Source organism: Myotis daubentonii, chromosome 11 (assembly GCF_963259705.1).
Source record: "Myotis daubentonii chromosome 11, mMyoDau2.1, whole genome shotgun sequence".
Taxonomy (NCBI): domain Eukaryota; kingdom Metazoa; phylum Chordata; class Mammalia; order Chiroptera; family Vespertilionidae; genus Myotis; species Myotis daubentonii.
The window spans coordinates 66,532,505-66,547,756 of record NC_081850.1 but is presented as its reverse complement, the minus strand read 5'-3'; the positions used below and the strand labels follow the sequence as shown (position 1 = coordinate 66,547,756).

At 57.8% G+C, this 15,252-nt stretch overlaps 1 protein-coding gene across 9 annotated transcripts in view; it reads left to right on the top strand.

The window, feature by feature from the left end:
• The window catches only part of DAB2IP (DAB2 interacting protein), a 180,374-nt gene extending 165,657 nt beyond the window's left edge, over positions 1-14,717 (top strand). For 6 of the 9 annotated variants that reach the window (XM_059657761.1, XM_059657759.1, XM_059657758.1 and 3 more), the window contains 6 exons: positions 532-710; positions 2,533-3,421; positions 4,087-4,239; positions 6,164-6,357; positions 10,890-10,977; positions 11,775-14,717. In XM_059657761.1, the coding sequence (XP_059513744.1) occupies positions 532-710; positions 2,533-3,421; positions 4,087-4,239; positions 6,164-6,357; positions 10,890-10,977; positions 11,775-11,942 (1,671 nt within the window). In that variant the 3' untranslated portion in view covers positions 11,943-14,717. The remainder of the gene's footprint in view (positions 1-531; positions 711-2,532; positions 3,422-4,086; positions 4,240-6,163; positions 6,358-10,889; positions 10,978-11,774) is intronic. The other 3 variants (XM_059657762.1, XM_059657760.1, XM_059657764.1) reach the window with 3 other exon arrangements.
• Positions 14,718-15,252: the final 535 nt, after the last annotated feature.

The following is a 15,252-nucleotide window of genomic DNA, read 5'->3' as shown; positions in this document are numbered from 1 at the left end:
AACCATGGCAGTGAGGTGCTGCCTCTGCCTGGCCCTCCACTTGTTAATCCCACCATTGCCTGCCTCTGCCTGGACCATGTCCCCTGGGCCTCGGGTATCGATGGGTCAGGCCCTGCCCACCCTCTGGAGGAGGTGATGTGGGAGGAGCTGTCCCAGAAGCCTCTCAGATGGGGGGGTGTGGGTGTGAAAAGTTCTGAATTCCTCGTGGGTTTTCCTCCCCGGAGGCAAAGGTAGGATGAACTTGGGTCAAAGGCTAGGACTGGTTCAGCACTTCTCCTTGTGGGCCTCACACCTTCATCTCAGAAATATTTGGGAAGCTGGTAAATACGTAATTGGCACAGTCCTTGGCTCCCCCCCCACTTCCATCCCCCCCCACCCCCCCAACCTCCGACCCGCTGGATCTGACTGGTAGGAGAGAGGCCTGCGTTTCTGCCTGATGCCTCTTTTAAACCACCGTGGCTGCAGCTAGCTCACTTAGCCTCTCCAGGTGGCCCCAGCAGGTCACATCTGCCTCTTCGTGTGTCTTCACAGAGCATCGTATCCAAACTGGGGCCCCTGCCTCGAATCCTGAGGGACGTCCACACGGCACTGAGCACCCCGGGCAGTGGGCAGCTCCCAGGGACAAATGACCTGGCCTCCACGCCTGGCTCTGGCAGCAGCAGCATCTCGGCCGGGCTGCAGAAGATGGTGATCGAGAATGACCTCTCTGGGTAAGAGCCCCAGGTGTGCTGGGCGTTGTGGGGTGCACGTGCAAAGTGCAACCCACCTGCATGCAGTCTCAGCTGGGCAGGAGGAGGCCTGGAAATGTGTTGTGCAGGCCCTCAGTAGTGAGCCTCCATTTAGGAAAAATCCGGGAAGGCTGCCTGGATGAAGTGGTGCTGTAGTTTTGAGCTTTTTAGCATTTTAGTAGTTTAGAGCATTTTCATTGATGGAAAAAGCATTCTGGGTAGAGGGACTAACACAAAGGCAACAATGTTCTGTCGAAGAACAATTTATTGGTCCCAAATACCTCCAGGTCGTTTAGGTGTGTTAAACATACCAGCTCTCCTGGTATTTGCTAGGCCCAGTCGGAATCTCCAAAAGTGGTGCGCAGGGTTGTGTGTTCAGCAGGAGTTTGGGTAACTACGCGGCTTTGAGACTGGGAGCTCAGGCCTGACCCTCACGCTAAGCCCTCAGCCCTGGGGCAAAATACACACTTGGTGGAGGCAGAGGGACACGTTCTCTAATATTGACATCAAAATGAGGCTATTCCTTTAAAGCAGAGGCGTTTATTGACCCCTCTATGCCTCCGTCATACACTCCCCTCCCTACCAGGGGCCGCTTGGGCCAGCTGGTGAGGATGTGGCTGGGCCAGCAGAGTTGGGAGCAGGTCTCCCCTGAAGGTGGTGGCGGTGGCGGGCTTTTAAGTGGAGGAGGGTGTGGGGCACAGGACTGGAGGCCAGATGCCACCTCTCAGGTCCCTCTGAGTCTTGAGGTTCATTCATACAACCTGCCTAGTGAGGGCAAGTCTTCGTTCAGGTGGGCACACAGCTTGGCTGAGAGATGGCCGGATGCATGGCTTTGAGGAGACCTGAGCAGGCGGCTGCTGGTGTGGGTTTCTCCCAGCTCCACTGCCGCCTCGGCCACGTCTTCTCAGCCCACAGGGCTGTCAAGTGGTCACAGCCTGCCCTGCTGAAGCCCGCCAGCTGGCGCTTCCTCTCTCCGTTCCAGGCTAAGCCAACTCTCACTCCCCTTCCAAGCTCATGTCAAACCCTAAAGTCCTTGCTGCCCCCAGCCCCCTCAGAGCCCTTTTCACCCCACGGCCTTCCCTCCCAAGCCTGGCTGGCCCCACTCCATTGTGCCGTCTTCCATGGGCCCCCATTCGGGGAGGCCACAGCCTGGCACTGCAGGGGCAGTCCCTCCGCGCGTGAGTCATGCCTGGAGGATCCTCCTCTGATTCCGTGTTTTTAGCAGGAACGCCAGCCCCCGCCTGCCTGTCAGCCAGTCAGGGGTGTGGCAGCAGGAGGCTGGGCAGGGGAGGCTTCAGCAGGCCCCCACCTCGGTTCTCAGGCTGATCAGGAACAAGAGGAAGAGGCAGAGAGAGCCCTAGGGGCTTTGACGTCGGCTTCCTCTGTGCAGGACCCTGGGGAGCAGAGAGCCACTGCGTTGTGGGTTGGGGTTCAGCTAAGGGAAATTTCCGGAACGCCCTGGCCTCGCTACCCATCATCCCCAGATGCAGCTGGCCTGCCACTAGCAGCGCGGGCCCCTGGCACAGATTCTACACAGGAGCTGCCACCTCGGCCAGCCAGTCCACGGTGGCTTCCGCTGGGGTCGGCTGCCCAGGCTGTGGGTTTTGCATCTGGGCCCCAGGACTCTCCGATTCTTGCTGCCCCAGCACCTCCCCACCCTGCCCCCGCCCCCTCCTCCCTCAGCCTTGGCTCTGGCCACCAGGCCCGGCAGCTTGGCGGGGGCTCTCGGTTCGGACCCGCCTTGGCCGCACTCACAGTTCTTCTCTTCCCCCTTCTTTCCCTGTGTGTGCTTGTCTCCCTGCAGTCTGATAGATTTCACCCGGTTACCGTCTCCAACCCCCGAAAACAAGGACTTGTTTTTTGTCACAAGGTCCTCCGGGGTCCAGCCATCACCTGCCCGCAGCTCGAGTTACTCGGAAGCCAACGAGCCTGATCTTCAGATGGCCAACGGTGGCAAGAGCCTGTCCATGGTGGACCTCCAAGACGCCCGCACGCTGGATGGGGAGGCAGGCTCCCCAGCGGGCCCCGACGCTCTCACCACCGACGGGCAGATGCCTGCAGCTCAGCTGGTGGCTGGGTGGCCAGCCCGGGCAGCCCCCGTGAGCCTGGCAGGGCTGGCGACGGTGCGGCGGGCAGGCCAGACGCCGACCACACCGGGCACCTCCGAGGGAGCACCAGGCCGGCCCCAGCTGTTGGCACCGCTCTCTTTCCAGAACCCTGTGTACCAGATGGCGGCTGGCCTGCCGCTGTCGCCCCGCGGCCTCGGCGACTCCGGCTCCGAGGGCCACAGCTCCCTGAGTTCCCACAGCAACAGTGAGGAGCTGGCAGCCGCCGCCAAGCTGGGAAGTTTCAGCAGCGCCGCTGAGGAGCTCGGGCGGCGGCCGGGGGAGCTGGCACGGCGGCAGATGTCACTGACTGAAAAGGGCGGGCAGCCCACGGTGCCACGGCAGAGCAGTGCCGGCCCCCAGCGTCGGATCGACCAGCCGCCGCCCCCGCCCCCACCGCCACCTCCTGCGCCCCGTGGCCGGACACCGCCCACCCTGCTGAGCACCCTGCAGTACCCTCGGCCCTCGAGCGGGACCCTGGCGTCGGCCTCACCCGACTGGGCTGGCCCCGGAGCCCGGCTGCGGCAGCAGTCCTCCTCCTCCAAGGGCGACAGCCCCGAGCTGAAGCCTCGAGCGGTGCACAAGCAGGTCAGTGTGCAGGAGGAGGGCAGGCATGAGGGTGGTCCTCCCCAGGCCATGCTGCTCCTCCCGGTCATTTCATCTCCCCTCACCCAGCTGCCATCCCATGCTGATGATGCCACATTCAGCCCCAGCCCACCACATACACCTCTCCTCTCCCCCGGCCCTGCTGGCCTCTGCCTCAGTCCTGTGAACCAGGGACACTGCAGCCTCCAGGTCCCTCTGCCCCTTTCCCCCGAGACAGCTGGGGTCAGGGAGAGAGCGAGGGGTCAGACCATCTTCAGTTCTAAGCCTGTTGACGCCCTGCCCAGATTCGGACTTGACCTGTGACGTGCTGGGAGCTGGCCTCCAGAGCTCAGCTGCCACGCATGCTTCCTGTCACCCAGGGGCTGCACGCAGTACATGGAACTGTCCTGCTTTGGGTAGAGCACCTGGTCTTCCCGGGCCAGCTCCCCACTCTCACCTGGTTGCTTGACCCTGCCCCAGGCTGCCGGCTGGGAGCTGGAGCCTCCTCGGTCAGGCACTGTTGCCTCAGTAGGTGCCCGGTCAGCTGAAGGTCCCTTCCCTTCTCCCGTGCCTCTGAGCCACCTGTTCTCGTGGCTCACCGGGTGCTACTCCCGCCTCCTACCCTCCCCCTGCCGCCCGCCAGCCCTCACAGCTGTGTTTCATTGTAGGGCCCTTCACCTGTGAGCCCCAATGCCCTGGACCGCACAGCTGCTTGGCTCTTGACCATGAACGCACAGTTGTTAGAAGACGAGGGACTGGGCCCAGATCCCCCCCACAGGGATAGGCTAAGGAGTAAGGAGGAGCTCAGCCAAGCAGAAAAGGTAACGCTGGACCCTGTCAGTTCGGGACAGGGAGGGGCTGCATCCCTTGGCAGCTGGCAGGATTCTCCCCCCTCGAGACCCGAGTGAGGGGGCACTGCTTGCTCCTGCAAATGGCCAGGCCCCTCTCAATCCCTGGTTTCCTGTGAGGACAGCAGCCAGTGGGATCTGGAAGAGCAGCAGGAGGGTTTAGGTTAGACCTGAGGTTTCCCACACGGGCTGCGCATGAGACTCAGCTGGGACTTGGGGGTTGAGGGTGCCAGAGAGGTGCATGGAGACCCTGAGGGAGCCTCGTGCATGTGACGGGGGAGGCATGCGTCCCCGAGACAGCTGGGAGGGTGCCCCAGCCAGGCCCCCTCCACTCTGGGCCGTGCCTGCCCAAGGCCTGGCTCTTTCCCAGTCCTCTTCTCCTCCGGGGGAAAAAGTGGTTCTAAAATACCCACGTTCTGCCCACCACACACATCTGGCCCTTGGTGGGCAGTGGGGCGCCTTCCATTCTCCCAGTGGTGTGATGGCTGCCCTGGATCCATGGCTGGTTTGAGGCCAGAGCCCAGGTCTACCCGTGCGAGGCCCCCAGGCAGCAGTCACTCCCCCTCTCACTCTCAGCCCCAGGAAAGCCCGTGGCAGCCTCAGGCAGGGCCGTGGAGTCAGGCGGCAGCTCCCTCTCTGGCCTAGGGCGAGGTCCATGTCCATGCTGCATGCCGCCCCCTCCCCCTGGCCCACCGCATCCACCTGCTTTCTCCATAATTACGTGAGGGGGACATGGGGCACCGTGCTCCGAGAGCCACTGCTTGGCTGGGGAGCAAGGAGGGCCAGCCTCTCCCCAGGCTCCCTGCGTGGACCTGGGGCCAGGCTCCGTGCCTTTCTGAGGCTCAGACTTCCATGTGTGAATTGCAAGGATGGCCGGAACGCTCCCCAGGCCAGGCTGGAGTGCCTCCTTCCTCGTTGTCCCTTGGCTGAATGAGCTGCTGCTTCTCTCACCCACTTTGCTACTAACCTTCACAGGCAAATCCAGGCCTTTGTTCCTTGAGCTCCCTGGGGACCTGGTCCTGCCTCTGGCAGACCCTCCCCTCACTCCTCTGGCCCGCTGAGCAGGGGTGCCAGAAGATCTGGGGTGGAGCCAGGCTCCCCTGGGGTCAAGCTTTGCTTCAGGGATTACATTGGAGGTGGATCTCTGGCTTTGCTGCCCTCTGACCTCGGGACAGTCCTTGGCTGTTGAGAGAGTTGGGCTCCTCTTGCCAGACTCAAGCAGAGGCTCTTCCTGCCTCCCCCAGCCTGTGTTCTCACGGCACCTTGGCCCCAGCCCCCGACTCCGGCATCAGCCTGTCTTGCCCTCTGTCCAGCCTGCACAGCCTCCTAGCTTGCTGCTTCTCTTGCTGCCTTCCCATCCTTGACTCCCCCAAAGGCTGAGCGTGCTGCACCGAGTCAGATCCAGAAAGCCAGGCCACCTTACCCTTAACATCCCCTTCCCCTTTCCCCCACCCCCTCACTTTCTCCCACCACACCTGGCTTTAGGGTCAGATAGAGGCTGGGAGGCTGGATCTTACCCCACTGGTCACACTACTCATGTGACTCGGTCACTTGCCTTCAGAGCCTCAGTTTCCCCTCCTACAGAGCCCCCATCTCACAGGGAACTGTCAAATCTCCTTAACCGTTGTTTACTATAAAAAGCTAAAAATCTTAACTAAATTTACTTCTGAGTCTTCATCCCCTTCACAGCTGTAAGGTCAGACGAGGGGGGTGGGAGTTTGGAGTGGAGAGAGCCCCGGGTGGGGGCATCTCCTCACAGTGGGAAGTGAGCTGGGGTGGGGACAGGCCCCGGGGTAGTCCGACCTGGGTTCCCTCCCACCCTGGGCGCCTGCTTGGGCTCACGCGGCTGTGCTCTCTGTCCTGGGTGCTGTGCTGTGGCGCGCTGCCCTCCTGGCAGGACCTGGCAGTGCTGCAGGACAAGTTACGAATCTCCACCAAAAAGCTGGAGGAGTATGAGACCCTGTTCAAGTGCCAGGAGGAGACGACGCAGAAGCTGGTGCTGGAGTACCAGGCGCGGCTGGAGGAGGGTGAGGAGCGGCTGCGGCGGCAGCAGGAGGACAAGGACATCCAGATGAAGGGCATCATCAGCAGGTGAGGAGTCCTGTTCCTGCTCTGGGTCCAGGCCTGGCCCCACACAGCCCTCCAGGAGGCTCCGGGCAGGGGCTGACCAGCTGCAGGGTGAGTGGAGTGTGGAGACAGGAAGGCAGGAAGTGTCCCAGGCGGTGGGGACTGTGGCACAGGCCTGGAAGTAGAAGGTAGCCTGGAGTGTGGGAGCCCCACAGGGTACAGTGTGTGCTGACGGTAGAATGCAAGCCAGGCCTGGCGGAAGTGAGGTCAGCCGAGGCCAGCTCTGGGAGGACCTGTGGGCCCTGTGTGGAGTCCCACTTCCTTGGTGAGCACTCGGGAGTGCAGAAGCCAGATTGGAGGTGCCAAGACAGACAATGAGGACCCAGTTCAGGGCAGGAAAAATAGGAATGAATGTCAGTTACTTTCTGTGGCTGAAGGTGGGAGGTGAGAAGGAGGAAGGAGACAGAATAATCCCCAGACTTTTCTACCAGGAGCATCTGGGTGTGTCGTTGTGCTAGTTACTGAGATGGGGAACTTTGAAAGAGCAGCAGTTCAGGTGGGGAGAGAGGGGGATGGTGATGACACCAGTGTTGGATGTGTTGGGTTTTAAGGTGCCTATGGGTCATACAGGAAGATTTCGGGGGAGGGGGGGATGGGTGTTAATTCTGACTCATCTTTATTGATGGTTTATATCAGATTCTGTGTTGATACCCTCCCTCTTTCTCTCTCTCTCTCTCTCTCCCCCCCCGCTCCCTACTCTTGAGTAGGATGGGAGCACCTTTGTGTCTGTGTAGTAGGGAGTGCAAAGTGTAGCATCCAGGCCAACCCGCAGAGTCCCAGTCCTGGAGTTGACTTTCTTATGACAGTAATACCAGGTACAAGAGCCTGTCATCTGCACAGATTTCACAGGAGTGCAGTAGCCAGGATGTTCCCCAGCACACCGGGCTTCATGCTAAATTTATTCACTACAAAAACCCTCCCCAAATTCCTCCTATTTAGACGACCTGTTTTTCTGCTCCCAATTATTGTTTCATTTACCTCTGGGTTTGTTCATTGGAAAATGGTTAGCGTGAGCAGAGGGCCTGTAACCAGGGTCACTAGAAACCCACTGTCCACTTGACTGCCAGCTCTGCTCTTTGCTCTCTTCACATGTGTGGTCACAAAAATGGAGGCACTTTCCACCTAACCACCTCCTCTTTGTGTCTGTTTGCTCAGAGGGGCATGCTTTCCTGAATTCAGTGGCTTATTTAACACATTTATCTCTACTAACCAATCCTGGCATATTTCCTCCCTAATGTAAATGTCAGTTAGGTTGATCGTGTTGTTCAAGTCTTCTGTATCCTTACTAGCTTTTCCGCTTGTTTTGTCAATTACTGGGAAAAGGATGTTGAATTTTCTAATCATAATTATGGATTTGTCTATTTCTCCTTTTATTTCTGTTGGTTTTTGCTTTACGTACACTGAAACACTATTCTTAGATGTATACATATTTAGGATTGTTATGTACTTTGATGAACTGACCTCTGTATTATAAAGTCATCCTCCTTAGCTCTCATAATATTCCTTGCTCTGAAATCATCTTTGATATTAATAAGGCTGGCAGAATTTAATTGTAATTATAGGATTAGCCTGGTATATCCCTTTCAATCCTTATACTTTTAACCCATCTTTGTGTTTCTATATAAAGTGAATTACTCTTACAGACATCGTACTGTTGGTTCTTGCTTTTTATTTGATAGTTTCTGCCTTTTAATTGAAGTGTTTAGACCATTTACATTTAATGTAATTGTCAATATAATTATGTTTAAACCTATTATCTTGCTACTTGTTTTCTATTCGGACTGTTTTATTCCCTTTTTCTGGCCCTCTTTTGTATTTTTTATGATTCCATTTTATCTCCTATTGGTTTATTAGCTAATCTCTTTGTGGTTGCTTTAGGACAGGAGTTAGAAATTTTCTGTTAAGGGGCAGGTGATAAATGTCTTCAGCTTTGCAGGCCATTTGGTGTCAGTTGCAACTATTCACCTCTGCTGTTACAGCAGAACTGTTTGTGTGGTGTGGCTGTTTACAAACACAGGCAGTAGGCCTGCTTTAACCTTCAGGATATATATACCAGGCTAATACTGGCTGTAATAATGGGCACTCTGTCATTATATCTTTGTTCCTCTGTATTTAGCATACCTTTTTCCGCTGGCTGTTTTTAAGATTTACTTACTTATCACTGATTAGTGTGGTTTTCTTCATGTTTCTTGGGTTTGTTGAGCTCTTGGATCTGTGGATACATAGTCATGCCTCCTCAGTTTGCTTTCTGGGACTCCCATTGCACATATGTTGGGCTGCTTTATATTGCCTCACATCCCACTGATTCTATGTTGTTTCCATTCTTCTGTCTTTTATCTTAGATCATTTCTATTGCTCTGTCTTCAAGTTCTCTAATCATTTCTTCTTCGGTGTCTAATCTGCTAAGTAATTCTATTCAGTATTTTTTTTTTATCAGCCATTATACTTTTGCCTCTAGACTTTGGTTTTAATCCCATATACTTCTCTTTACGCTCATGCTTTTCTATATTTTCTTGAACATGTGCAATATATTTATAATAGTTGTTTTAATGTCCTTGCCTACCGATTCTATCATCTGACATTTCTGAGTCTGTTTTTACTGATTAGTTTTCTTCCTTCCTGGTTATGGGTTATGTTTTTCTACTTCTCTGCATTTTTGGTTGGATGCCAGACATTGTGAATTTTACGTACATGCTGGATGTTTCGTGTTCCTTTAAATATTTTGGGCTTTGTTCTGGGACACAATGAGGTTATCTGGAATCACTTTTGGTTCTGTTGAGGCTCACATTTACACTTGTTGGGCGGGTCCTGGACAGCCTTCAATCGAGGCCCAATCTGGCAGTTTCTTTCTGGGGATCCCACTGGAGGCCTCCTGAGTTAACAACATCTTTCCACTGTGCTCGGAAGGAACGTGCACGATTCCTGGAGGGGTTTTGTGAACTTTCCAGTGGTTCTTGTCCCCGCCTGGCTTTTCTCACAGGCATGCAGACCAGTCCTCAGCCAAAGACCTAAGGGGACCCCTCAGGAGACAGGGGGCCCTCTCTCTGCATCTTCCTCCTGTCCGCACTGTCCTGTGAATCCCAGCGCCGCATCTCCTGCCCTCCCTGGGTTTCCTCCACCCTGAGGTCACTCCCTCCTTTTGTTTGGCCTGGACACTCCAGGCGCTGGACGGGGCTCACGCTGCATGTTCCTTTCTTGTAGGGATCACTGGACTGTGCTGCCAGTTTTTTAGTATCTGGAAAACTTTGTTTTATATGTATTTTATCTGGTTTTATAGTTTTTTAGTTATTTTTTATGGCAGGAGAATAAATCTAGTCCCTGTTATTGCACCATAGCTGGAAACAGAAGTCTCCCCCCAGTCTAATTTCCCTTCTAATGATGCCATCTACTGCCTTTCTTCCGCCTCCCGCCACCCCCTCTGGTAGGCTTTGTTCCATGACTGCCTTCCTGTGACAGGAACCCCCCACCTGGCCCCACACTCCTTTCTCCTGACTAGTGCTCCCGACCCATTGACTTCTCATGACAGCCCTGTGTGGTGCCTGCCCAGCTCTGTTGACCTCCCTGTGCACCTACTGTGCGCGAGCTGAGTGCTCACCTAGGGGACGGGAGCTGCTGCTGGGCTGGGGAGGAAGCCGTGGGGGTGTATGAGCTCATCTGAGGAGTGTTTGTAGAGCGAGAAGAAAGGAGAGGAAGCAGAGCCCTGACATCCTAGGGGCAGCCAGGACATGGCATCTGCCAGCAGTGGCCTGGGAGCTGGCAGGGAGACCCAGAGGGTGTGGGCTTCAGAAGCCAAAGGAAGGGAGTTGGGAGGTAGGAGTGATGGGGAGTGATTGACAGTTGTGGGAGAGACCAGCAGGACGAAGCCGGGAAGGGTCTCAGGAAAGGAGCAGCTGGTGACAGACCCACACCTGCCTTAGCTCTGAGCCTCTGCAGATGGCATTCCTCCCGTCTTCTCTGCTTGTTTCCCACCCGCAGACCTTGTCCTTCAGATGTCCAGTTCCGTGTGTGCACCCCCTTCCCGCTCTGTCCCATGGCCCTGAGCTGCCCGTGCGGGGCGTGGCTACTGTCTGTCCGTGTCCCTGCTGCTTTATGAGCGCCTTGAGGGGAAGGTTCATTCATCTCGCTGCCACGTGTGCCCGGCACAGCCCCATGAGTGCAGAGGGAGGGGAGAGCTCTGGAGTCCTCCAGGGTCTCTGTCTCCCACCCAGACCACGTTCCCACGACCTTATAACACCTGCCCGGCTCTGGAGGAGGGGAGGACCGAGCACCCATGCCCACCCCCTGGAAGAACATCAGGAAAGGGGCAGCCCCAGGGGCTTCTGGGGAATTGGAAGTGGAATTGGGGGAAAGTCTAGGAAGGAGTAGGTCCAGCCCACGTTGTGGCCAGGGCCAGCCGGAGGCCCTCTGTCCCTGGCACATGTCTCCTCGGCCACAGGCCCACACCCACCTCCTCATCTGCTCCCTCACGTGCCGACTGTCCTTACCTCTGGCCACAGGTTGATGTCAGTGGAGGAGGAGCTGAAGAAGGACCACGCAGAGATGCAGGCAGCTGTAGACTCCAAACAGAAGATCATCGATGCCCAGGTGGGGGGCTCTGGCCCTTTGGTCGGCCACAGGTGGTAAAGGATCTAGGATAAGGGGGGTGACTTTGTCTTCTCCATACCCTTAGTCATACCCCACTGCAAAAGCTGCAGAGGAATAGGAGAGCAGGTCCTTGCCCTGGGAAGTCAGACTTGAGGGTCTCAGTGGACCACAGCTCACTAGGACAGGTTGTGAAAGGGGTAGGGCAACTCCTCCCTGACTGGGGCAACATGGTAGGTATTGCCTTTCACCAGGGGTGCTAACCGAAGAGTGGATCTATTGGGAGGCGACTGGGGAAGTCTGGAGGTGGCACAGGGAGTGGGAGGGGCTCCGTTCAGAGCTGTGGCTTTCCAACTGCATTGAGAGGAGAGACGTGTTAGAGGCTTTTGGCCTCCTTCCCCCAGGCCTGTTCCCTTTTCCTCTCAAGCGCCCAGAAATAGGGCCAGTCCTTGCAGACTGTAAACTGCACACAGGACCAGGAGCTGTGAGCTCTGCATGTCACGCATAGGCACAGGGCACCTGCCCTCCGGGCCTCGGGTGGCTGATGGATGACACTAGAGCTGCTCTGTTGAGGATGAGAGGCAGGCGATGTGGTAGGCGTTAGAACGGCAGACTCCAGGAGGTCGTGGCCCATGATGGCGAGGCCACCCTGCCCCACTCGCCCACTGCTCCACGGGCCTCTCCTCCAGGCCACATTCCCCGCCCCCCCCCCCCCCCCCCCCCAGCATTCCTGCAGCGCGCACAGCCCCAAGGAGATGCTTCCCCTCCGCGACCCCATCTCACGCCCTCTTTGTCCACAGGAGAAGCGCATCGCCTCCCTGGACGCTGCCAACGCCCGCCTCATGAGCGCCCTGACACAGCTGAAAGAGAGGTACAGCATGCAGGCCCGTAACGGCATCTCCCCCACCAACCCCACCAAATTGCAGATTACCGAGAACGGCGAGTTCAGAAACAGCAGCAATTGCTAACCTGCCCGAGGAGAGGGGGACTGTGGTGGCCCAGGGCGGGCCTCGGCCTGGGGAGGAGCGCCCCACAGTTGCAGCCCCAGCGCGGGGGTAAGAGGCCGAGGCTCGTCTCCCGTGCCCTCCGTCCACGGTCCCGGAGGCGGCCACAGAGGGAGCCGAGAGAGACTGACGCAGCGGGAGCCCCTCTCTCTTCTGCCCAAGAAGCGTGTTGGGTTCAGGCGAAGAGACTGCACGCGGGGAGTGGGACAGCCTGGCGGGAGCGGGGGCGGCCAGAATCTGTCTCTGTTGGTTATTGAATTTGGTGTGTGTCACCTTTCCTTCTTGACCTGGCCAAGTGCATGTACCCCTTGCGCTCCCCAAGGAGGGAGCTGCCCAGAGGGGCGGGGGGGTTAAAGAGATGGGGCCCAGGCTCCCTGGCAGCCAGGCCCCTCCCTGTGGGCCCTGCCCTGCAGTTTCAGGAGCTGACAAGTGGGGGGGGGGAGGATGGAGCTGCCTGAGGTCCGTGTCCCCTGCCCGGCTCTGAGCACCTGCCACTGCATGCAGCCTGTCGGGGACCCTGCTGTGAGGAACCGAGGATCACCCAGACCTGTCCCCACATTCCAGCCGCCTCCTTCCTCCCTCCCCCATTCTGCCAAAAAGACCCAGGGAGGCTCCGTCTGTCCTCTGGACCCTCGCACCCGTGGGCCTCTGCCCCGCATCAGAGCCTCCGCCCGGGCCAGTGTCTGGGGCTCCCAAAGCCAAAGACCTGGGCAGCGTTGGCCCAGCAGCACTGCTTGCCCTCCTCTGGCCCTGCAGGGAGTGGCCGCTGGTGCCCACCCTGAGAGAAAGGCTGAGCTCTAGGGTGAAGAATTCTAATGCCCACGCCCTGGGCAGGCGGATAACTGTGGTTTCTTTTCCTTTCGCAGTATGCATTAGAAACAAAAGCCCGCTCGCTCGCTCGCTCGCTCGCTGGAACACAGGGGCCTTTTAATTGAGCGTGCGCACTGCATGGGAAATAGCGGCCCTGGAGGATGTTAGACTTGCTCCCTCTCCAAGACAGCAGCGGCCTGCACCCGGCCCGTGTGCGGCCGCCGCCTCCTCACCCTTCCCGGGGCCCCAGCCAAGGACCAGGCGCCGCAGACAGGGACGGGCACGCCCACGCTGGGCCGGTTTTCCTCGGCTCCAGGCTGTTCTGTAGCTTGTCAGCCTGCGCCCCCACGTGCGGGACATAGGTGGGCAGGAGCGTGGGTCTCTCTGGGCCCCTCCCTGTGCCCAGCCCAGCCCTGGGTACAAAAGTTGGGCCTTTGCCCCGCAGCAGAGACGGCTGAGCCAGGGCCAGCCCTCAGCCTCAGGAAGCGGGGAGACCCTTGGAAAGAGCGCCGAGCCCTTCCTGCCCCAGGGGCTGGAGACGCGGTGCCAGGGCTGGGATTGCCACAGAGCCCACCAGGAGGGCGAGAGGGGGAGGGGTGGCCCAGACCACACTGAACCCCGTCCTGGGCCTGGACCATGCTCAGGGAATGGGCGCTAAGACGAAACCTGCAGTACAGTCAGGCCAGGGACACGCTGGTGGGCGAGGGCAGCCCCCCAGGGTCACAGACCTCAGGAGGGAAGGCTGTGGGGTTTCACAGGCGGGGCCTGGCCCCGGTGATGTCCTCTGGTTCCGTTTTGTCCCCCCACAGCCCAGTGAGTCCCCCCAACCCCCACCTGACTCTCCGCCCACCGATGCCTCGTAGAGGGACCTCGGACTGAGCGCCTCTTAGCAATACGGGGGAGGTCCCAGGGCCGCAGCGGGCGCAGGAGGCCAGCGCGGTGGCCGGTGCTGGCGGCCTTGGCTGGGCTGTGAGCTCTCAGGCCAAAACCTTACTTACCTAGTGCAAAAACTGTAAACGTGTACAGACTCCAGATTTTTATCTGAATTGCAAGTCTGACCATTTTTGTAAATGTTCTTGGTGTTTGACTGTAATGTAACTATTTCACCTAACGGTTGTACATAGTCCTCTAGTCCTGGTGCTGCCGAGGGCTGCCCGGGACCGCTGCTCCCCGATGGTTTGTATTTTATATTTTAGAGAACAGTATTGGGCAGGAGGAAGACGTTTGGGATTTGGGTGCTGGGGTCTCCCCCCTGCCCGTGGCATTAATTTGTTTGCTTTGCAGTGTGCTGTCTGGGTGGGGGTGATGGGCACATGCGCCCTGGCTGGGCCAGCAAAGGGGGCTCTCGCCTGGGCCACACAGAACCCGCGTCGTGGTGCTGGACGGCCTGCAGACAGAGGGCCCGCAGGACGGGGGTGAGGGGAGGACCACGGTCCCAGCCCAGACCCTACGGGAGACCCTCTCCTCTCCTTTGCCAACACAGAGGCGCCTGACTATTTGGTGAACTTTTATGTTTAGGGTGAAGGAAACTGCCAAACTTCCTATAAGTGAAGACTTTTTCCAACTGCCCGATAAGGGGGGTGGGGAACCGAGGCCAGAGCTCTCCCCTCCCCCACAGAGCATCTGCCGGATGCACCCCTCCCTCCCACCCGTCTGTCTGCGGAAGGCAGACTGTCCAGGGAAACAGCCCCTCTCTTTTCTACACTCGCCCCCCAAGCCGCCCGGCTCCCCACCTCCCTGCCCCCCTTTTGTAAGTATGTGAAAAGGACAAAACTACAAACGTGGAGTCTCGGCCGGAGCCTCTCCAGCTGTGACTTTTAACTATGTAATAATGTACAGAGAAAGTTGTTGGTGTTCTAAGACTGTGTGGCTGTGCAATTTCTGTACATTTGCAATTAGAAATATTAAAGATTTATTTAGCTATTTTAAGCCTGGCTCGCCTCTCCATTCAGCTGTGTCTCGGGAGATTTTGTGGGGGTGACCCTTGAGTCATGGGCTAATGTTGCCCCCTGTGCCAGCACTTGGTTCACCTGGTGGCCCTGCACACAGGGGAGACCCCTCAAGCCGATGGCAGTGGTGGTCTCGGCCCCTGAGTGAGCCGGTGTCCCCTCCTCCAGGCAGTGGAGCAGGTGGGCTGTAAGCTCCCCCATGGCTCAGCCAGCTCGGAAGTGCGGTCTTTGCTGGTCCCAGGGCCTCCTGGGAGAAGGGCCCACACTTGCCCTGCAGCAGACACCAGCTCCTGCCCGGCTCTGCTTCAGTTGCTGTCCCACCTGCTGAAGTCTGCCTCCAGGAGGGGACAGGCCCATCACGGGGAAGAGGGTGGCCTATGTCAAGCAAGTCATGGCAAAGTTGGACGGAACCCAACCTTCTGATGTCTGGAAGGTTCCAACTCATAAGGCTCTCCCAAGCCCCCCACCTGCAAGACCGAACCCAAGGCCTCCACTGTGAACAAACTGGCCCCCAA